Source organism: Notolepis coatsorum, assembly GCF_963971535.1.
Source record: "Notolepis coatsorum genome assembly, chromosome: 6".
Taxonomy (NCBI): Eukaryota; Metazoa; Chordata; class Actinopteri; order Aulopiformes; family Paralepididae; genus Notolepis; species Notolepis coatsorum.
The window spans coordinates 5,567,680-5,592,448 of NC_140170.1; the positions used below are offsets into that span (position 1 = coordinate 5,567,680).

The 24,769-nt window shown below is 46.7% G+C and overlaps 2 protein-coding genes across 2 annotated transcripts in view; both read right to left on the reverse strand.

The window, feature by feature from the left end:
* cdc42 (cell division cycle 42) overlaps positions 1 to 6,380 on the reverse strand; it is a 42,062-nt gene extending 35,682 nt beyond the window's left edge. The window contains exon 1 of the mRNA XM_084316497.1: positions 6,304 to 6,380. The gene's annotated coding sequence lies outside the window, so the exon portion shown is untranslated. The remainder of the gene's footprint in view (positions 1 to 6,303) is intronic.
* A 799-nt stretch (positions 6,381 to 7,179) lies between these two features.
* Positions 7,180 to 24,769, reverse strand: part of snrpe (small nuclear ribonucleoprotein polypeptide E) — a 31,812-nt gene continuing 14,222 nt past the window's right edge. Inside the window, exon 5 of the mRNA XM_084316923.1 lies at positions 7,180 to 7,439. Within this exon, the coding sequence (XP_084173049.1) occupies positions 7,372 to 7,439 (68 nt within the window). The 3' untranslated portion in view covers positions 7,180 to 7,371. The remainder of the gene's footprint in view (positions 7,440 to 24,769) is intronic.

Genomic DNA, 24,769 nt, shown 5'->3' on the forward strand with positions numbered 1-24,769 from the left:
GCAGCCACACACACATTTCCACTGTCCAATAGACAAGCGCCCTTTTCGACCGCGTGACATTGAGGTGGAGAGAGTAGTCACGCAAACCACGATAATGTTGCCGTGTCTCTGCTTTCTCAGTTCTTCGCTTGATATAATTAATACAAATGTCCAATATAACGGAATTCGTTAGCTCATAAAAATGTGATTATAACAGACTGCTGTTTATATTTTATTTCAAGTCAGCAGCAGCACGGAGACGGAGTATCGAGGGACTTATTTTATTTGGAATATATTAATGACTGTATACGCAAAAGTAGCCTAGTTTTAAGTAATAATATTATAAATCTACATGCCTTGAGGATGACATGAGCCTGCCTATCAATTGTTTTAAAGCTCAATAAACTATGACCGGAATTAATCTCATTTGTCCGGTAGTTGAAATCTTGCAGGTCACGGAGACCGGCAACAATTTTTTCTAACGGAAACCCTGATACGGACTCCTCTCACACACAGCAAACAAAAGTTATTTAAAGTACACTTCCACTTTAATTTGTATTATTTAATTTATTTATCTTGTTATGAGTGATTGCTGTATTGTTCTTCAAATACATTTTCATTTAAAGTGGCTTAAAGATCCAAATTCAAATGTTTCATGAGTCATTATTTTAATTTGCTATGGGATCATCATGTTATGATGTTGTTGTTTGGTCCTGACAAGAGTCTCAAAGTCTGGGGTGATGGTAGACAAGCAACTCTGAGGTCATGCTCAATGTCCAATCTGTTCCTCTGCTCTGTCTTCAGCTGGACCAGAGCTGAGAAGCCACTTTCACAAAGATAGGTAATTAAAAATAAATAAAAATAAATAAAAATAAAAAAAATAAAAAAAATTGTTGTTGTTTACATTGGTTTTCGATTAATCGACTAATATATGAAGAAGATCAATGAAAACACACCAGGCAAGAGTGGCTCTGTCTCTGCTCTATATAAGATATGTCAGACGCTCTATATAAGATATGTCTGAGCCCTTTTTTCATAAGCGTTTACCTGAAAATGTTGCTGAAGATTTTAGAATTGTAGTCCCTGATTCACCACTGCCATAGGCTTCCATTGTTTCTGAAAATGTGCCTTAAAACACCACATAAACCCATGGAAGTCAACTGACTACAATACCAGGCTGACATCTGACTAAAATACCAGGCTGACATCTGACTACAATACCAGGCTGACATCTGTCTCATCAACTACAAAATTCTGCTGCTCACCCATAACTGCATAAACGGACACACACCCCTCTACCTACAGGAACTCATCACTCCACAATCCTCCACCCGTACCCTCAGATCTGCAGGTAGCCTGCTCCTTCGGGTCCCCAGTACCAGGCTCTGCACCATGGGGGGCCGAGCCTTCTGCTCGGCTGCACCACGCCTGTGGAACAGCCTCCCCATCCAGCTGAGGGCACCACAGAGCCTGGACTCGGAGCAGGCCTGAAAACCTACTTATTTCAAAAGGCCGGCTTTGATTGCTAGCTTTTTCTTGTGATTTAATTTTTTTCTTGTGCTGTTGTTTTAAATGTTCTGTTTAAATACTATGTTTTTAACTATGTTCTATTTTTATTCTGTATTTTATTTTATTATTATTAATCATTATTAACTATGTTTAACCCTGTAGCACTTTGGGATCCTAGTGAACAAAAAGTGCATTACAAATACAATTTATTATTATTAGTAAGAACTGGTTGGAGATCAGTCACCGGCTGCAAACCAGCCCTCGAACTGCCTTGGTGGAAAAGGGGTAATTTGTGCATTACCAAATTTGGAATATTGATGACTGATGCTTAAGCTGATACTAGCTTGTGCCACATGGACCCAAACACTCCAGACATCCTGGCTGCACCGTCCAAAACAAACATTTTTCTCAAGAAATATGCCGTTCCATGATGAGTGGAGAGAGCTGCTGCCACGCAGACAGAGTGGGGGTAAAGTAACGTTAATTATTACTAACGGCAACCTTTTTTATTAAACATTGGGTATAACGTTATTGCAATAAGCTCAATAAACACTGATAATATTTGACTGGTATAACGTTATTGCAATAAGCTCAATAAACACTGATAATATTTGACTGGTATAACGTTATTGCAATAAGCTCAATAAACTGATAATATTTGACTGGTATAACGTTATTGCAATAAGCTCAATAAACACTGATAATATTTGACTGGTATAAGTTATTGGATATACTATTACTGATTGTATAAAGTGGGAAGGGATACCATGTATTTTGTGTTTACCTGCAGAGCAGAGGGACTGAGAGGCCCATGTTACTGACCAAACACTCTATATCAGTGATGGCTGTAGGAATGTAGAGCTATTTAACACATCATTTAACAAAGAAAATACCACTTAGAGCACCTTTAAGTTTGTGTACTTTGCTTTCACATTGCCACATTGCTTTCAGTTTAGCTGGTCATCCGCACTAATACACATTGGCAGTATTAGGGGGAAGGAAACTGATGGGTGGGGATCGGGCGTTGTGGACAGCGACTCCTACAGGTCGGTTGGTGCGCCTGCGCAGTAGAATCAGGAAGCGACGGGGTGGGGCCTCTCCAAAGCCCAGACCCCTGACGCTGAAAGATCGAGCCGCGCAGGTGGAAAGATGTGACTGCTGTTACCTCGAGTATCGGAGGGGACTCGTGCTATGTATGACTTTAGTCCACATTGCAGCCGGCTTGTGGGAGGCAAGAAACAGCGTTCAAAAGACAGGGGAGGGTTGAATTGGACGATACGAAAATTGGGATGGGAGAAATATTGAAATGGGAGAAAAGGTGGATAAAAAAAAGTTTGTATACTCTGTCAGCAAATTTGGAAGGTAAAATAGTGAACCTGTCTGTGAATTAGAACCCTGAGCAGCCAGTGTGGCCAAAATACGACATCATTTTTGCTGCTCTGTGCTCAATCAGATGCTCCATACATCATCAGTGTGTGGATCTGCACTGCACGGCTGCAGCTGGGCTACAAACAGTGGCCTTGCTTTTCAGGTATGTGCGACACTCCAGAACTACTGGGGAACCCCTGCATCCTCAAAGAAACAGACCTGAAGACAGTCCAGAACTACTGGGGAACCCCTGCAGCCTCAAAGAAACAGACCTGAAGACAGTCCAGAACTACTGGGGAAACCCTACATCCTCAAAGAAACAGACCTGAAGACAGTCCAGAACTACTGGGGAACCCCTGCATCCTCAAAGAAACAGACCTGAAGACAGTCCAGAACTACTGGGGAACACCTGCATCCTCAAAGAAACAGACCTGAAGACAGTCCAGAACTACTGGGGAACCCCTGCAGCCTCAAAGAAACAGACCTGAAGACAGTCCAGAACTACTGGGGAACCCCTGCAGCCTCAAAGAAACAGACCTGAAGACAGTCCAGAACTACTGGGGAACCCCTGCAGCCTCAAAGAAACAGACCTGAAGACAGTCCAGAACTACTGGGGAACCCCTGCAGCCTCAAAGAAACAGACCTGAAGACAGTCCAGAACTACTGGGGAACCCCTGCAGCCTCAAAGAAACAGACCTGAAGACAGTCCAGAACTACTGGGGAACCCCTGCATCCTCAAAGAAACAGACCTGAAGACAGTCCAGAACTACTGGGGAACCCCTGCAGCCTCAAAGAAACAGACCTGAAGACAGTCAGTCCAGAACTACTGGGGAACCCCTGCATCCTCAAAGAAACAGACCTGAAGACAGTCCAGAACTACTGGGGAAACCCTACATCCTCAAAGAAACAGACCTGAAGACAGTCCAGAACTACTGGGGAACCCCTGCATCCTCAAAGAAACAGACCTGAAGACAGCCCAGAACTACTGGGGAACCCCTGCAGCCTCAAAGAAACAGACCTGAAGACAGTCAGTCCAGAACTACTGGGGAACACCTGCATCCTCAAAGAAACAGACCTGAAGACAGCCCAGAACTACTGGGGAACCCCTGCATCCTCAAAGAAACAGACCTGAGGACAGTCCAGAACTACTGGGGAACCCCTGCAGCCTCAAAGAAACAGACCTGAAGACAGTCCAGAACTACTGGGGAACCCCTGCAGCCTCAAATAAACAGACCTGAAGACAGTCCAGAACTACTGAGGAACCCCTGCAGCCTCAAAGAAACAGACCTGAAGACAGTCCAGAACTACTGGGGAACCCCTGCATCCTCAAAGAAACAGACCTGAAGACAGTCCAGAACTACTGGGGAACCCCTGCAGCCTCAAAGAAACAGACCTGAAGACAGTCCAGAACTACTGGGGAACCCCTGCAGCCTCAAAGAAACAGACCTGAAGACAGTCCAGAACTACTGGGGAACCCCTGCAGCCTCAAAGAAACAGACCTGAAGACAGTCCAGAACTACTGGGGAACACCTGCATCCTCAAAGAAACAGACCTGAAGACAGTCCAGAACTACTGGGGAACCCCTGCAGCCTCAAAGAAACAGACCTGAAGACAGTCCAGAACTACTGGGGAACACCTGCATCCTCAAAGAAACAGACCTGAAGACAGTCCAGAACTACTGGGGAACACCTGCAGCCTCTGGACACTCCGGTAAAGCTGAGGGAGGTTGGCCGCAGCTGGAATAATGACTCTTGTCGACCTTAATCCACTCGTTTGTGTTTGTAGGCCAGCCAGGACTCTGAAAGCAGGCCAGTCTCGTGGGGACTATGCAGTGAAAGCAGCTGATACTCTTGATGCGGTCATAAGCCCTGGCACTTTACACACCAACAGACAGACAGTGCAACTCGTATGAAACGCAGTAAGGCTCAAATATGCAAATGACAACTGACAATTCATTGCTATTGGAAGTGATAACAGTCAGGCATTCTCCCGTGGACCGGACACAAAACAATACTGTGTACTCTCTACGGTCACGTCGCAAATGGTGCAAGGCGGTGACAGCGAGCCAGGCATTACACCGGATTTACTCACTTGGAAATTCCAACATGAGTGGTCACAGCTCATCTGAAAGCTTCCTTCCCAGCTCACTTGGTTAACATAGAGAACAAATGATGAACTTAACATAACCCTCTGGAAATGATTGGACACCTGGCTATTCAGGATGTGCGTACACACACACACACACATCAGTAGAGTCAAACGAGAAGATATTACAGAATAATATGTAGCCTGTGATCTGTCAGATAAACACAGTGACTTGAACAGAAGATTCTCCCAAGTAGCTATGTCCAATACTTTCTGAAGTGTGTGAATGAATGAATGAAAACTTTATTTAACAGATTGCAGAATGGGTACAGTACGGCTCAATACACACAATTGTTAAGGGGATGCAGACCAGAGAAAGACGTTTGTCTTGTTTACATCAGGGTCCCCCATTTTCAATTCATAGTGACATTTATGACATACATGACATCTATGGCATAGGGACATACATGACATGCAGGTATATAGTACTGTTACATTTGTGACATATATGATATCATATGCAAATATACAGTACTGTTACCCATAGAACAGAAGATTTTCCCAAGTAGCTATGTCCAATACTTTCTGAAGTAATCAAGTGATGTCCTGTCCTATATAACAATTGCTACAGAAAATACTAAAAAACCATGATAACCAGAGTGTTACACTAACGTTACACATAACTAGCCCTGCCTTACCTCGGGTTAGTAGTTCCCTCAGCTAATGTTACCCAATGTCCTCAACAAAAACAATCAGTTTTACTTGAGTGATCTCCAGCCAAACTGTCAATTTCGTCAAATAATATTAATACGAGCTATATTATCAACCTAGTAACCAGTGACAACTGTTGTTACATCTCACGGACACGTCTAGATAGAAGGTGGACAGCTTGAGTTGAGTTGGGCCTGAACACTGATTGCAGAAATAATAATATGGCTGAGCAGCTAAACGTTATCGTCCTCCTCCCTCAATACTTAACGTTAGAAATATAGTATAAACCAGCAAAGGCAGGTTGGCAGTCATTGGGGCAAGTCAAACAGCACGTACAAGGGTAGCTGTGAAAACAGTGTGACTAAATAGGTTACGAGTTTTATTATTTACAAGCCTAAACACATTAATAGCAGCTTCCTCTGTCGGGTTGGCACTAGCTAGCGGCTAGCTAGCTTAGCTCGTTAGCTAGCGGATGCTGTTGTTGAAACGGAGGTTAGCTAAAGCAACAGTAATATAAAAGGATTACACACTGTCGCATAAACATATGTATTACGTTGCGATACTTTGTGACTCGTAATAGTGGAGATATGATAATATACAGTAGTAGGACGGGAGAAATATTGAAAAACTAAAAGATTTTTTTCCGCTTACCGTCTCCTCTTATTGGTGTCTCTGCGCCGGGCGTTGGCAGGTTCGCTGCTAGGGGGCTTCCCACTCCACTGAACAGGGACTATTGCCTACGTGCTGTAGTACGTAACGTAACATAACGTAAAACAAATACCAAGACCACCCCCTGCCATAACTAACTAATGTTTAGTTTTTCCATTAGTATTCTGCCACTACATGATTAATTTATTTACCTACTACAACTATAACGACTGAACCGTATATGTATGTATATACTCTTTTTTACTCTTTTTGTATCACAAACAGTACTGTATTTGCAAATCTGGTATGTCATAAATGTATAGATGTAGCAGTACTGTCCATTTGTATTGTCATGCAGGTCATATTATGTTATGATGAATTGAAAATGGGGGACCCTGATGTAAACAAGACGAAAGTCTCTCTGGTCTGCATCCCCTTATTAACAATTGTGTGTATTGAGCTGTACTGTACCCATTCTGAAATCTGTTAATAGTTTTCAATCAATCAATCAAAACAGTGTGGGAAATACAAATACATTATATGCCAATAACAATAGAACAATTCCTGAGTAAATGCATCAAGCTAAATTAAATGTACCCTTTATTTACATCACTGATGTGTGATAATTATAAACCATATTTGAAATGATCCACACATGAAAGCATAGAACATATGACTTAAATTCCCCCTGAAAATGTTCAAAAGTCTGCTGCATTATGTTTGACCTAGATATTATGTACAATGCAATGTGGATGTCTGCCACTAGATGGCAGCAGGAGTCCATGACCCAAGCTAACAAAGTAGGGAAAGTAATGACTTCTAAATTGATGACTACATTTCAAAATGTTTTCCAGAATAAAAAAAATATGCGACAACAGCTGTAAGAAATGGAACATTTATTTTTTAAAGGAAACCATATGGTAAAAAGAAACATTTACTTGTTTATTAATGTTATACAAACACAAGTACGCCATTACATTTGGAAAAAGGAACAAAACAAAAAAAAGCAGGGGGCAGATTCTAGAAAAGTTGCAGAGTTGCAGACATCTGGATTTTCCATGGACTGTTCCGTCAGGCGGTTGTTGTGGTCACCACACTCTGTAGCAGGGTAATGTTGTCCCCTTTCAACATGATCCTCCCTGAGACAAGAGGGTGGAGAAGAGAGGCAGAAACCCAAGTTGAGATGGAACAGGAGAGCGATGAATGGAAAGAGATACTGAGGCAATGCAGTCAGACAATAGATCCAATACCCAGAGACCCAGTCCACCCAGAGACCCACCGAGTCCACCCACAGACCCAGTCCACCCACCAGACCCAGTCCACCCACAGACCCAGTCCACCCACCAGACCCAGTCCACCCACCAGACCCAGTCCACCCACCAGACCCAGTCCACCCACCAGATCCAGTCCACCCAGAGACCTAGCCCCTTTCGTGACTGTGATGCACGCCAACAGGGGTTGGCCGAGTGAATCCAGTCCCTTGCTCCCCCGCAGGAAACCACCCTAATTAACTCTGAAGAACTGGTCCGACGCAAAACGCTCGTTATACAAGTATCGCAGAGAAATTTCAAAGGTACTCACAGTTGCACGAGGGTCTTGGACAGAGATACGCAATGGTTTGAAAGCTCGGCGTTGCTAATAAACATTTTTAATAATTTATAAACGTGTAAACAGCGAAGAACGTAATGGCTGCCGTCTGTGATGTTTACACGTTTATATATATATTTTTTTTACTTGTTTATTAGCAACGCCGAGCTTTCAAACCATTGCGTATCTCCGTCCAAGACCCTCGTGCAACTGTGAGTACCTTTGAAATTTCTCTGCGATACTTCTTCAGTTGTTCAGAGTTAATTAGGGTGGTTTCCTGCGGGGGAGCAAGGGACTGTGGATTCACTCGGCCAAACCCTGTTGGCGTGCGTCACAGTCACGAGAGGGGCTACCGGAGACCCAGTCCAGTCCACATTCCAGACCTCCCGCAGACCCACGACACATGCGATTATATGGCGTCATTATAAAATATTGTACAGAAAAGTCTGACCTCTAATGTCTAACGAAAACTTGCACGGACTACAACGTAATGACGTACATCATGCCAGTTAGGGTACCTTGTATAAACTGCACCTGTATAAGTCCCATGGCTTTCTTGTGACATGCTCGATTTGCTGTAAAAGTTTTTACTGCTTTTCAAATCAAACCTTGTGTATACTGTTACAAAGGGTCAGATTAAACCGAATATATGTATTTATTGGTTGATATATATTGCATAATATTTGTATATCGTTTGATATCCCTTGTGTATTCTTTGTACATATACACGGAATATCCCTTTAACCTACTACAGACCATAATATTTCGTTCTCTTATTGGATGGCGTGCCACCAGCGCCAGTGTCTTACCCCCAGAGTCGAGTTCAAAGCTACCGTCAAGGCTTGTCTGTACATGCCCGGCTTTGCCCAGGACTACGAGACAGGAATAAGGCTGGCACTATGTTTGTTCCCCGTACATATAAATATGGCGCAGGTGAATACAGAAGTAGTTCAGTCCGCAGTCCGTTCAGTTCGAGTTCGAGTTACCCAATAAGTTGAAGCCTCACCCACGATACTCCGTGCGGTGAAGTATGGCCTGTTTGGCCCCAAATAGAGCATTGAGACCGCGTGCGAATTAATAACTGAATTGTCAGAGTTTGGCGCTATACCGTCGAGTGCGACATATTTCTATTAAGTCAGTAATAGTCTATTTGTGTATAGTGTATCGTGCGGCTAAAGTTCTACAGTGACCAGCATCACCAACGCTTCCTCGTACCAGCTAGAGTGCTTATCCAGGCTGGGCTGCTTTCATGACGCTTTCACCCGAGGAGACCTAGACGAGAACCGTGTGGACATGTACACTGGATTAATCTACCCGACGACTACATAGCCCTTTGCGGCTGGATTATATTTGTTTTGGTCCTGTGATTTATGGAGCGGAGAATCGCCGACGCCTACACGTGTAGGATTTACCCTGTGAGGAGCCACGTCGAGTCTGCGCCTCAGAGAGCCTGAGGCCGGCTAGCTTTCTTCACTGTGGAGCTACAGTCTACGGAGAACAGCTGTATTCGTCTGTGGATCAAGAGACTATTGCACCGTCTCCTGTACTTGGAGTCTCCTTAGTCATCGTTGACCAGACTCTCTACTACCGACAGATCCTCTACCCCTGCTGGCTTACAACCGGGGGGACCCTTCCAGTATCTCCCGCTATATATTACTAGTGTACCATAGATATAATTCCCTAAGATTCAGGTTGTATAATTACCTCCTGCGTAACCAGAGAATGGACATTCATTATTGATTTGCCTATGCACATTCCTTTGCCTTATAAGCGCATCCAAAGTAAAATAGAGAAGTATATTTGTGAAGTGCCACAGAACAAGTGACACTTTTTGACAATGACATCCTGAGTCGTTCCAATACAGCCCTATATATCTATTTTTCACATGTAATCATATGCTTCATTTTTCCATTATTCAATTGACGATGGACAAAGACCTCACAGGATGGCAGAGTGGGTGTAAAGTGTCACAAAACAAGCGACACTTTTGGACAATGACATCCTGAGTCGTTCATATGTTTATGGTATATATCTGTTTTAGATCTAGGCATATGTTACTGTATGTGTCTATATGTGAAGATCCGTGGCAGAGGAGACAGCTCTCTAGGACGGGTGCACACTTGTATAACTTGTATACACTTGTATCTTATATAAACTGTATATTCTTTATACACCTTTTAAACTATACTACAGTTAAAAGTTAATGTTATGTTACAGAATGCAGTCTCTGTGAGTCAGAAATGAAAGGGGCCCCTTAAGAATGTGACCTTGAGAGACAGCTCCGAGCCAGCCGAGAACAAAGGGAGTCTGTTCCAGCGAAAAACGTTACAGTTACTTTCAAGTTACAGCCTAGTGGAGTAAAAAGGGAGGAGAGCCAGTCCCCACGAGCCGTGCATTGACTGGCTGGTGAAATGACATCACGGTGACAGCGCTGTATTTGGACCAATAAGCAGAAGAGATCTGGGGGCTTTATAAGGGCCAACGGGCGAGAGAAAGGGAGAGATTTTTACACTGACATGGAGAGATAGGAAGAGGCACAAACCGTGCAGAGATGAGATGTTTTGTTCTGTGCTTATTTTAAAACTGAAAGAAGAATGCTGTTAGCCAAGAGGCACAAACCGTGCAGAGATGAGATGTTTTGTTCTGTGCTTATTTTAAAACTGAAAGAAGAATGCTGTTAGCCAAGAGGCACAAACCGTGCAGAGATGAGATGTTTTGTTCTGTGCTTATTTTAAACTGAATGGAGATCCTGCTGCCAGACATGGGGCACAAGCCGTGCAGAGATGAGATGTTTTGTTCTGTGCATATTTTAACTGAAATGGACACTTTTTCTAATTCAGTCTCTTTTTGTAACTTGCTTTTTCTAATTAAACCTCTCTATAAATATATCCTTTGTAGCCTTTCTTCTGACCAGACGGCCGGGTAAGCATTGAAATGTGTTCTGCATTTGTAACTTCACCCCATGCATTTTTTATTAATGATGTAAAACAATATGTGTAAGTGGCTTTATCCCTAGCTATAATGGGGATATAACTATAACTATAGGCTTTATCAAGTAGAGTAAAAGGAGACTTATGATTATGCATTAAGGCTTTATCCATATGGAGGCCTAAAGAGAAATATGTCAACCACGCGGTCCCGTATTGCGTTTTGATTAATGATGTAAAACTTTAGAAGTGTGGCTTTATACCTATGGAGTAAAAGGAGACATAGGATTATGAATAGAATGAAATAGAATAAGTGGCTTTATCCCTAGCTATAATGGGATTATCAAGTAAAGCCATATAGTGGTAATACGGCCAACCTAGTAGATTAAAGCAAAATAAATAAAAGTAAACTCTACGGCCAACCGAATAGATTAAAATAGAATAGAGTAAATACACCCCGCAACTCCAATCCATCAACTGTATGACTGGAGGGGACGGGGGGGTGTCTGTGTGTGAGCCGAGGTCGGCTGAGTTTAAGCCCTGAAGTTTATAGACACAATTGAGTCCTAGACGTCCCAAACTTCGCAGGACGCTGCTTGAAGCTGGGATTCGGACCAATGAGTTATGGGATAATCAATCTGACCTCGGTTTGCGACCGGTACTCAACATGGCGTCCCTGGCGATGGGCATTTATACTAACCAAAATAGGTGCTAAACGGCCGAAGAAGACAAGACTACTGTCAAAAGACTCTGGAGTAAAATTAAATTACAGATTTGGCAAAAATTAAAGTAGAAAGCTCTACTGGCGACTCGAGTGGAAGGCTGTACTCGGGGATATCACAAATGAATAGAAAGCTCTATCTTGGTGATTAAAGCAACGTTTACTCACAACTAAAGGGTAACATAATGTTTATAGAGCTCTGGGGGGAGTTACAAGTGCAACATAATTTCGTGCTTTGCCCACAGGAAGCGAACTGGCCCTACCCAAGGCGAGGGCTCCCTAGCCCAAAGACACTGTTTGTAAGGAGGGGAGACTGGATGTGAAGCGAAGCCAAAACGGCCGTTCACAGAAAGGCGAGGGCTCCCTAGTCCGGAGACACTGTTTGTAAGGAGCGGAGTGTGGATGTGAAGCGAAGCCAAAACGGCCGTTCACAGAAAGGCGAGGGCTCCCTAGTCCGGAGACACTGTTTGTAAGGAGCGGAGTGTGGATGTGAAGCGAAGCCAAAACGGCCGTTCACAGAAAGGCGAGGGCTCCCTAGTCCGGAGACACTGTTTGTAAGGAGCGGAGTGTGGATGTGAAGCGAAGCCAAAACGGCCGTTCACAGAAAGGCGAGGGCTCCCTAGTCCGGAGACACTGTTTGTAAGGAGCGGAGTGTGGATGTGAAGCGAGCCAAAACGGCCGTTCACAGAAAGGCGAGGGCTCCCTAGTCCGAAGATACTGTATGTGAGGAGGGGAGACTGTATGTGAAGCGCAGCCAAAACGGCCGTTCACAGAGAGGCGAGCTGGATGGCTACCTAGCCCAAAGCTACGTGACACGCAGCCAAGACGACCGTTCACTGAATGTTCCCTGGATGGCTACCTAGCCCGAGGCTACGTGACGCTAGCTAAAACGGCGCGTTCACTGGAACATGGGCTGACAAGCCAGGAGTGAACTGAATGCTAACTGGATGACAACCTCCAGCTCCAGGAGACGCTGAGGCAGCGGGAGCGAGAGCTCACGGCCCTGAAGGGGGCGCTGAAGGACGAGGTGGCCACGCACGACCGGGAGATCCGAGACCCTCAGGGAGCAGTACAGCACCGACATGGAGAGGCTGAGGAGCAGCATGGAGCAGGTGTCCCAGTCTCAGGCAGGTATCGAGGCAGAGCGGCAGCGTGTGAACACCTCGGTGAGCTCCCTGCAGCAGCAGCTAGAGGACTGCAGGGACGAGAGTGCCCACTGGATGGAGCAGTTCCACACCACCAGAGACGAACTGCGAAGCACCAAACAGGAGCTGCTGCAGTCTCGTCTGGAGAAGGAGGAGTTTGAGGAGGAGCTGAAGGAGCTGCAGGAGCGAGATCACTCCCTGCAGTGCATGAGCCCAGGACCACGTGGTCACGAGGAAGTGAGGCAAGCGAGAGCAACCTATATATCTCCCCGTGGTGAACACTCAGGGGTGAGAGTGACATCTACAAGGTCTCACAGACAATCACCAAACATAACAGTCACTAACTACCCAGTCTGGACCGATAACTCTGAGACACCATGGTCAATCCTCACCTTCACTGGTCCGTCATTGACGAACTATGGTAGATGGGAAACAAGCATGGTAACGGCAGGAGGCTCTTACTACCGGAACCTGAGGAAACAGGTAATGGAAAAAAGGACCAAAAAGCCCCTGAAACCAGGCAAGGCAGTAATCACAGAGTGTGATTATGAGGTGTTTCACGCGGAGAAAATTGTCCATGTGACACTAAGTCAAGACCAATACAAGGAGATAGAGTCCTCACACATAAACTGGGACAGACTGGTGTCCCGTATAAAGGAACTACTGCAGAAAAGGGAAATCTATGCTGGCCATGGTACTAAGGACATGCCCTACCGACTAGCCATAAACCTGATGTGGGGCAGGTCTCGAGGATATGGCCAAAGAGGCATATGGTTGGGGAAAGCCGTAATCAGCGCGATCTCAAGCCTAAGGAGTGCAGGGCACACGGAGATCCGTCTCATGATGGAACCTAGGGACCATGAGGCAATAACCCTGGCCGTGGATAGAGCCGGGGAGGGTGAGGAAGACGAGGACGATGAGCCTGCATTGGTACCTCTCACTCCCCCTCCGAACCCTAAGGGATCGGGACCCGTACCCAGGAAAGAAAGGTCCAACTCCCAGAACTCCTCCCGAGTAGCGGAGAGAGGGAGATCATCCACACCCAGGAGACCGACAGTACAGTTCGAACCTGAAAAGGCGGAACCTGCGCGATCTCAGGCCAGGAGTATCCATAGACTTCTAGGCCGTCCCCCGGACTCAGGGGACGACCCAGCAAGTAGCGAACAGGAGTATACTGATCTAAATCAGGACTCAGGAATGGAGGGAGACCGGGATAGGTCAAGCTCCAGAGCATCCTCCAAGTCTTCATCTCGATCAAGATCTAGGGAGAGAGTTCGGTACCCGAGGGGCGAACCTCCTAGACCTCGAAACAAGAGAGCGAAACCGGTCAAACTGAGACCTATAGGCAAGGGGCCTACTCTGAAAGGCACCACCTTTCAGTCACCCTCGGGCTTGACCTGGAGCTCAGGATTGGAGGACGTCTCCGAAGAGAGTGAAGGAGACTTGGAAGGAAAGAAAACAGGGGATATTATGCCAGCATATCCCGTGAGATGGGGAACGGCTCGGGCCTTAGCCCGGTCACCCGTGGCAGAAAAAGTGTTGTCTCACCCTGGGGTAACAGGACCATACAAGCATGCACACTTACATGCAGGCTATGACATACTACGTGAACAGGTGTACAAGCTAGACAGGGCCATGGCTGAAATAGCCAGGAGAGAAAGAAACTGGTTGAACGAGGCCCCGTCCATAAGCCCAATCCGAGCCCTGAGACACAGCACAGAGGAACACCGACCGGAAGTGAGCCCTCACTCCATACTAGCCCAATCTCCCGGAGACATTTACCGACCGAGAGGAAAGAGTTCACATACAGGCAGGAGTCTGCGTGACAGCACCCAATATGGAGAAAGCAACAAAGCACAAGAATTGTTAAGCAAAACCCAAGTGCTCAAAAAACTGGCCCCAGAAATGCTTCGAGGGGAGACCCAGGCTGCTTATATCCATAAGTGTGCTCAGATTTTCCATGGGTCACCTCTCTATGATGACCCGGAGGCCGCTCGCATTTTGAGACACCTCAAAGGACTGGAGGTCCCCGAAGGGGCTTCAATGGCCCAAATGATGGAAATGGAAGTAAGAATCCCCGGTCAAGATCCAGGGGAAAATATGGTGGAGAAACTAATCCCACAGGTGCGAGACGGGAGCTTGTCTCTCACTGTTGCAGCAGAATCAGTCATACGTGGAACGCCTAGGCAAAGATCAGGCTTACTGCTTGAAAAGCTATTCATCGGTGTACCAGGTGGTAACCGTCTTGCAGCCAAATGCGCAGCATGGTCCCGAGACCAGTTACGGACGGAATGCATGCTGTATGACCAAGTCAAAATGCTTTCTCAACACAAATACTGTAAAGATGTCCGTCTTTTCTCTAAACCAGAGTAGAGAGGACGAAAGAATTTGTAATCTATTTCATGCAAAGGGGATTTCCTGACAGCTACCATCTGGTAGGTTAGCACCTGTACCAACCATATCAGCTGCGTGAGATGTACACTCACCAGCGCCTATGGATAAAAATTGAGACTCTGCAAACTCTCATCAAGCTTAGCGCCTTGACGCGGTGGGACAGAGCGAGCATCAGGGTCTCTATATCCGACGGGCCTATCAGACTTGTGGGGACTTGGAAGCCTCAGCACACAGGACGCTGTGGTGCTTTGGCGGCCAAGTCACTGGTCTATAGGTCTGTCAAAACGGATTGGAGGTTCCGGGGCTTAGAACATGAGTTCAAGTGAGTTGGGCTGTATACTAATTAAATAGGTATCAACAGCCGGAAGAATATTAACTGAAATAACTGCTGTCAGGTGTCTCTGGAGTAGAATTAGTTACAGATTTGAGTCAACCTTACTCAAGATTGGTCTTATCGGCAGAACCTCTCCAACCAAGACTCTTCCTAATGTTCGAGATCTGGAACACTGGTGACGTAGATGGTCTGCAGAGCGCAGCAGACAGCCAAAAGTATATTGGTAAAAAATCTATCAGGAACAAGAGAGGGTTGATAAGTAACGACTTGAAGTGGCGTTTACTCATGACTAAAAAGTTACGTAATGTTTTCTTACAGTCAAAAAAAAGTAGAAGGTTCTACTTAAAGAAAGGATCACGCTTAAAGTATATTTTTGTGATTACGGTAAAAAGGTTTACTCATGACTTGAAGTAACTAAATGCTTACTTAAAGTCAGAACTTAAGTAGAAAAAAACTCTACTTTGTGAATAGCAGGCTGAAATAGCCATTGCGAATAGCAGGCTGAAATAGCCATTACGAATAGCAGGCTGAAATAGCCATTGCGAGCAGTAATGTTTACTTAAAGTCAGAACTTAAGTAGAAAAAAAAAACCTCTACTTTGTGAATAGCAGGCTGAAATAGCCATTGCGAATCGCAGGCTGAAATAGCCATTACGAATAGCAGGCTGAAATAGCCATTGCGAGCAGTAATGTTTACTTACAGTCGAAACCTAAGTAGAAAAATAGGTACCAAGTCACCTGAACTAGAAATAACATAATGTTTACTTAAAATCAGAATAAGTCCTGCATAAGTCCTGCTACTGTGACGGAAGTGGAACCGGCGTAATAATACAGGCTGGTGTTATCAGCAGGAGCTGAGTCTATAAGAGGCTACATAGCCTGAATCTACAAGCTGGCTAACTAGCCGGAGCTAATACCAGACATAAAAAGTAACTAACTACCCAGTCTGGACCGAGACAAGCACAACACAGGGTGGACCCCCTGTGCAAGAAGGAAGTGGACGGAAACAACAGTCCGAAAGATCTGTGAACAATGTGCGCTGGTAAGGGGGACAAAACCTGAACCAGTGCCACACTGACTCCGGGGGGGGGCTGCCCCACGGAGTCAGCGGACGACGCAGCGAATGGCAAGAAGGAATATACTGACTCAGGTCAGAAATCGGAAATGGAGGAAGACCGGGCTAGGTCAAGCTCCAGAGCATCCTCAAGGTCCTCATCTAGACCTCCCAGACCTCCCAGACCTCCCAGACCTCCTAGACCTCCCAGACCTCCTAGACCTCCCAGACCGGACAGAGAGACATCGGCCTGGACCCAGGTTACAGGGCGACGAGAGCCCTGAATGGACCTGAAAGAGAGAAAAGAAATGAGTCCTCTGTGGACTGTATCTGTGATGTCCTGCGAGGCCTACGGACAGGGTCACAAGACCAGGCCAACCACACTTCAATAGAGGACTGCTGCTACAATTCTCGGGGATCCGTGGGGGTCGCCCGAGAAGTGACAAATCAACCTACCTCAAACTATGGGAGAGATCCAAGAGGTCAGAGGGGGCGACCCCAAGATGACCAAGATGACCAAGATGACCAAGATGACCAAGATGACCAAGGTGACCAAGATGACCAAGGTGACCAAGATGACCAAGATGACCAAGATGACCAAGATGACCAAGATGACCAAGGTGACCAAGATGACCAAGGTGACCAAGATGACCAAGACGACAACAGCCTGGGTGCATCGGCCGGGTACAACAGATGCAAGTCTTCCCGCCGGATACCAAGCAACAACGTGACCCCTATCCTGTCGAGCCGTCCAGCCAGGGAACAACAGATGCAAGTCTTCCCGCCGGCTACCAGGGTAACAAGGTACCAAGATGGCAGAGGGGGTGTGGAGAGTCACAGCCACGTGACCCCACAATCGCCATCTCGTCCCCCAGTACAGACGCCATTAAGACAATGGAAAATGACCGCCCAGGATGACAGAGTGGGTGTGAAGTGCCACAGAACAAGTGACACTTTTTGACAATGACATCCTGAGTCGTTCCAATACAGCCCTATATATCTATTTTTCACATGTAATCATATGCTTCATTTTTCCATTATTCAATTGACGATGGACAAAGACCTCACAGGATGGCAGAGTGGGTGTAAAGTGTCACAAAACAAGCGACACTTTTGGACAATGACATCCTGAGTCGTTCATATGTTTATGGTATATATCTGTTTTAGATCTAGGCATATGTTACTGTATGTGTCTATATGTGAAGATCCGTGGCAGAGGAGACAGCTCTCTAGGACGGGTGCACACTTGTATAACTTGTATACACTTGTATCTTATATAAACTGTATATTCTTTATACACCTTTTAAACTATACTACAGTTAAAAGTTAATGTTATGTTACAGAATGCAGTCTCTGTGAGTCAGAAATGAAAGGGGCCCCTTAAGAATGTGACCTTGAGAGACAGCTCCGAGCCAGCCGAGAACAAAGGGAGTCTGTTCCAGCGAAAAACGTTACAGTTACTTTCAAGTTACAGCCTAGTGGAGTAAAAAGGGAGGAGAGCCAGTCCCCACGAGCCGTGCATTGACTGGCTGGTGAAATGACATCACGGTGACAGCGCTGTATTTGGACCAATAAGCAGAAGAGATCTGGGGGCTTTATAAGGGCCAACGGGCGAGAGAAAGGGAGAGATTTTTACACTGACATGGAGAGATAGGAAGAGGCACAAACCGTGCAGAGATGAGATGTTTTGTTCTGTGCTTATTTTAAAACTGAAAGAAGAATGCTGTTAGCCAAGAGGCACAAACCGTGCAGAGATGAGATGTTTTGTTCTGTGCTTATTTTAAAACTGAAAGAAGAATGCTGTTAGCCAAGAGGCACAAACCGTGCAGAGATGAGATGTTTTGTTCTGTGCTTATTTTAAACTGAATGGAGATCCTGCTGCCAGACATGGGGCACAAGCCGTGCAGAGATGAGATGTTTTGTTCTGTGCATATTTTAACTGAAATGGACACTTTTTCTAATTCAGTCTCTTTTTGTAACTTGCTTTTTCTAATTAAACCTCTCTATAAATATATCCTTTGTAGCCTTTCTTCTGACCAGACGGCCGGGTAAGCATTGAAATGTGTTCTGCATTTGTAACTTCACCCCATGCATTTTTTATTAATGATGTAAAACAATATGTGTAAGTGGCTTTATCCCTAGCTATAATGGGGATATAACTATAACTATAGGCTTTATCAAGTAGAGTAAAAGGAGACTTATGATTATGCATTAAGGCTTTATCCATATGGAGGCCTAAAGAGAAATATGTCAACCACGCGGTCCCGTATTGCGTTTTGATTAATGATGTAAAACTTTAGAAGTGTGGCTTTATACCTATGGAGTAAAAGGAGACATAGGATTATGAATAGAATGAAATAGAATAAGTGGCTTTATCCCTAGCTATAATGGGATTATCAAGTAAAGCCATATAGTGGTAATACGGCCAACCTAGTAGATTAAAGCAAAATAAATAAAAGTAAACTCTACGGCCAACCGAATAGATTAAAATAGAATAGAGTAAATACACCCCGCAACTCCAATCCATCAACTGTATGACTGGAGGGGACGGGGGGGTGTCTGTGTGTGAGCCGAGGTCGGCTGAGTTTAAGCCCTGAAGTTTATAGACACAATTGAGTCCTAGACGTCCCAAACTTCGCAGGACGCTGCTTGAAGCTGGGATTCGGACCAATGAGTTATGGGATAATCAATCTGACCTCGGTTTGCGACCGGTACTCAACAATATTATGTACCTTTTGCTGCAATAAATACTTAATTACCACTTTGTGTGGAACCGATTCATTGTGGGAAGTGTTCATCATATTTATATATCATGTACTGTATGGCCAGTAATTAAAGTACATAAAGCGGTAGTGGTTTAATGATACCATACTTATCAATACAGTCAGGGAATTGTACCCCTCAGTTACAATTGGTCCTTCGAGCCGGAGAGAATTAGCGTAATATTAATATAATATTAATATTGACATGGCCGATGATGAACACTCCACAAACGGTTCTCCTAAGCTAGATCGCCCGGAGCGCAGACGGCAGCCACCTCTTCACCTAGAGGACTACGTTGTCAGTCCAATACCTAGCTTTAAAAGGAAGTTAAATACGGATAGTAAAATTATGTCCAACCCTACCGACCAGGCTACCCCGCCAGTAGAGACCCTAGTGGGTTCTAACGTAACTGACCAAGCTCACGGGGGGGACCAGGAGGGACATGACATGACTTTACCCCCCGACAACGCCAACGGCGACGAGGTAGTCCCCGGAGAGCTCCAGGATAAAGAAAGCCCTCCCGGGACGGAACCCGACCCACCACAAGAAGAGACGCGCACCCAGGAGATGGATCTCCTCGGTACGCGACAGGAGAACGGATCTCCAACGAGTACTGCCGGGAGCCGATCGCCTCGACCGGCGTCTTCCCCCAGCGAGGCGGACAAGATGCTGGCACAGGCACTCATCGCCACCCTGGCAGCCTCTACCGAACGCGATCGACTTCAGGGTGAACGCGATCGACTCCAAGCGCAACAGACGAGCGAGCGCGAACAAGCTGCAGACGAACGAGAGCACCTTCACGCGCAACTCCAAGCGCAAGCCCTCCGTGAACGCGAACATTCTGCAACCGAGCGAGAGCGCTTCCAGGCGCAACAAAGGAGTGAAGACGACCGCATAAGACTGGAGACCAGACGCCTCCAGACGGAAGAGAACATTGAGAGAAGCCGCGCCGATGCGCAGCACGCCGCAGCCAATGCGCAGCGCGACGCCGCCAATGCCCAGCGCGAAGCAGCGCGCGACGCCGCCCATGCCCAGCGCGAGACAGAGCGCGACCGGCTGCAGGCGCAGCTGATGGACAAATTGATCACCATGGCGACACCCCCTCTCTCCGCACGGAGCTCCCGGAGATCGTCACGACAAGGGTCTAGGACGCATTCCCCTACCCGACCAAGCGACCCGGGACCACGCCAACAGGAGGATCCTGTCCACGTCTCCGAACCCCCTCCCCGGCCGGTCCATACGAGACCCAGCAACCGGGAAGAACCGGACCACGCCGAGAGACTGAACAGAAGACTCCAGGTCCTAGCAGAGGAAGAGGAAGAGGAAGAGGAGGAATGTCAAGCCGACCAGCAGCAATGTACTCTGGACCAGGAGGCCCAGTACAGTCCCGACCAGCAGCAACGTACTCTGGACCAGGAGGTCCAGTACAGCCCAGAAGTCAGCCCCGAGGCACTACGCTACAAACCCCCGACTCAACTCACGGGTGAGTTTGACGCACCGCCAGCCCCGAGGAACAGCACCTGGGTACCCGACCTTCGGTACCCACCAAGCACCAGCCCAAGACGGCGCGCACGGGGAGACTCGCCCAGGAGGCCTCTCCCCCAACGCTCACCGATGTGCCAGTCATCCATGGCATCGTACCTTGGCACACCGACGTTCCCGGACTTCACACACGAGAACAGAGCACAGTACACAGAGCTACGAATGTGCTTAGAGACTATGCTGTCCGACGTACCAGATGAACCGTACAAGTATGCTATCCTACTCAAGCACCTGAAGGTGCCCAGAGCGCACAATATAGCGCTGGCATATTCCAGCTCTACTACCCCATACACCGCGGCTCTAGTAGCCCTCGACCAACGTTATGGACGCATATGGGACTACGTGATACAGGAGATAAGAGACATTGACCGTCTCCCCCCAGCCAGAGACAACAGAGCATTAGATGACCTCGCTATCAAGGTACAGTCCCTGGTAGGGATGCTGGGGTCCCAAAAGGAAAAAGGGATCTATGAACTGTACGCTAACTCTAATGTAGAGAGGATACTAGAGAAGCTCCCTCCTGCCCGACAAGAGCGTTTTCGGCGGCAGAGAGACTACCGCGACCCCAACGGTCCAGAGGCATCCCTCCTAGACCTATCTGAGTTCCTCGCCAGGGAGGTCAGTAGCCTACGACTCGACACGTTTGTATGGAGTGGACCAAGCCCAAGACTCGGACCTCGGTGATCAACGGATAACCGCCGGTTGGTGACCGTTATGCACCAAGCCGAATCAGTACCGCAGCACAAGAACCACCACACCCCCTCGACGAAAGAGGACCAGTGGAAGATTGAGTGCCAGTACTGTGAGGGAGAACATCGGCTGTACCAATGCGACACTTTCGGGAAGCTGACCACGGACGAGGTGAGTCAGTGGATCAAGGACCACCGCCGCTGCTTCCGCTGCGCGTGCAGCCACCTAGCAGCTGAGTGCCGCTTGAAGAAGAAGTGCAGCAGGTGCGGTGGCACCCACTTGGAGGTCCTGCATGACATCAACGGGCGTCAGCCAGGACAACAGAGTGGGCCCGTCGTGGTAATGTACCATGCCGAGGCGGTGGCACCAGCACCAAAGTTCCACCAGACCGCTCCCTGGTGTCCCGACTGCTACAGCAGACACTGGGAGTCACGGTGCGACTCGCACCATATAGATTCTGTGTCACCACAGACAGGTGACAACCCCCCCGAGACAGGAGTGCTCCACATAGACCCCAAGCAGAGCGGGACCCCCCCCGAGTGCTCCTCAAAGTGGTCAGAGTGCTCCTGAGCTACGAGGACAAGGTCCTGGACACTTACGCCGTCCTGGACGATGGGTCTGAAAAGACTCTCCTCCTCGCTTCCGCAGCAGCCCAGTTGGGCCTGCGGGGTGTCAAAGATACCATGACCATACGCACCATCAGAAGGGACCAGAAGACCATAAAAGGTGAAAGGGTCTCCTTCAAGATAGCAGCGGTGGACCAGCCCGAGAAGCAGTATAGTATAACCAACGTCTTCACCAGCCACGACATAGGCTTGTCTCAGTACACCTACCCTATCCCACAGCTGATGGCTAAGTATGTGCACCTACGTCAACTACCTATACCGCTTATCGACGGCGCCACACCGACCCTGCTCATCGGCTCCGACCACGCGGACCTCATTCTCCCAATTGAGGCGGCCCACATCGGACCCAAAGGATGCCCAGTCGCGGTTCAGACCCGACTGGGATGGACGCTCCAGGGCCCCCTCTACGGACTTGACAGTCAACCCACGTCTACACGCTGCCTACACACAAAGGCGAGCGACACCGGCCACTCCCTCGTACAGCAGAGGCTATTGACATTAAGCGAGAGGCCCGTGAGAGAACCGTGGGCACCAGAGGGAGTTCGGAACTCCACCCCCCTCAGCTGCGCTTCAGACGTAGCTGACCTCGAACCAGGGTTAGAAATTAACATTTTTTTTCAAGGGCTTTTTTTGCCCCCCTTAATTGATTTTCGGGGGCTTTTTTTGTATTTCGGGGGCACTGAATTTTTATGATAAACGGTAGGGGTGGGACGGTTCACAAAATGGACGGTTTGGTTCATATCACGAATTTGGGGTCACGGTTTTCAGTTCGATATACGTTAATTTTTATTAAAAAAAATTTAACACTCAAATCTAAAAGTCAAGATAGACTGCGCTCACAAATTATAACACTGGGTGCTGAAATCCCGTCGAGTATAATAGAAAAAGAAAGCAATACGCTTGGACCAGCACTCACAGATTTTGGTATATTTAATGGCAGCCTGAAACAAACATGTTTCGGAACATAATCGTTCCGAAACATGTTTGTTTCAGGCTGCCATTAAATATACCAAAATCTGTGAGTGCTGGTCCAAGCGTATTGCTTTCTTTTTCTATAACACTCAAATCTAAACATGTTTCTCATTTATTAAAAATAAAATAAAAGGTTTACAGTGTTTACAGCCTTAAATAATGTTTGGCACACAAAGACCGAACTGACTGAAAAATATAGGCTACATTTGTCAAAGTATTAATTTAGTGCAAACAAACAATATGCTCAGCCAGCACTAGACTTTCCTTTCTTTAATTAATATAAACACACAAAAACAATGTCAACCATGTTTAAATTCCCTGCTTGTCAGTTCTTAATGGAAAGATTCGTTTTCTGCTTGAAATTATTATGTTTCTGTCTACATATATTTAGACTAACATTATTTAAATATTGAGTGCAACTGTGGTGGATTACGTAATTCGGTGAGTTGGAACTATCTATGGGTTGGCGCCGGGTCCCCACGGACATTTTAGCGTGTGGCACCGCCACCTTCAGCTCCGGTCACGTTAGGAGCAGTTCATAACGTCAACAAGCAGCGCGAAAGCGGCAATAGTCCCGGTTGGAGTTAGTAAAACACAGTTGTATGTTAGCCTTCTTGGATGTTGAATAAACGCCTATCATTGTCTTTAAACACCCCGCCTCTCAGACTCCCATTTCCTCCTCTGCTACAGTAGCTAGTAGCTACGGTGTTAGCTGTTGTTGTGAAGGGCTAGCTAGCTAACAGCTACAAACATTGTACAAACTGCTAACGCTATGGCAAGATGTGTGTAGGCCTATGTAATGTTAATGGCTATGTTTTTAAAGTCGTAATGAAGATTGATTTATATTGTGCGTGCCATTTTTACACAAACTGACTAGCACCTGGCAGTGCAGAACACCGGCTCCGCCAAATGATTTTTTTTATTTGCGCGTCATCTGAACCGTATACGATACACAGACGCTCCATTACCGGATAAATATATATATATAATTAGTAAACTGTCGGGGGCATTAAGTGCCCCCCTTAACTGCTTTTCGAGGGCATTTTATCCATTTTCAAGGGCATTATGCCCCAAGCCCCCGTTAATTTCGAACCCTGCCTCGAACCCAGCACCCCAAGCGACTCCTTGACGGGGCGGCCGGGACCGGCCCCTCCTCAGACGGGGTACAGAGCAAACAAGAGAAACAGACGGAGGAGGAGGAGGCACAGCCAAGCACAGATCAAAGCAGTCTCAGGCCCGCTTCCTCCTAAGCCCCCCTTCATCCCGTCCAGTCGTCATGACCATAGACCAGTCACTACCCCGAGCTGCGTGGCCGGCCGGTCAGAGTGGCAGAATTGCTCGTCCAAGGGCGGACCTACAACCGACCCGTGGCGAGGCTGATAGAGTCGCCAAGGCTCCCCGACTCGCTTAATGACGACCATGACCCCTGACTTTGTGAACTGCCTACCCTCACAGCGGACATTGAGTAGTGGACAGTGCGGTTAATCTGTCTCTGCTTAGCTAATTAGGTGGGACTAATTAGGAGGCGGCTGTTACAAAGGGTCAGATTAAACCGAATATATGTATTTATTGGTTGATATATATATTGCATAATATTTGTATAGTTTGATATCCCTTGTGTATTCTTTGTACATATACACGGAATATCCCTTTAACCTACTACAGACCATAATATTTCGTTCTCTTATTGGATGGCGTGCCACCAGCGCCAGTGT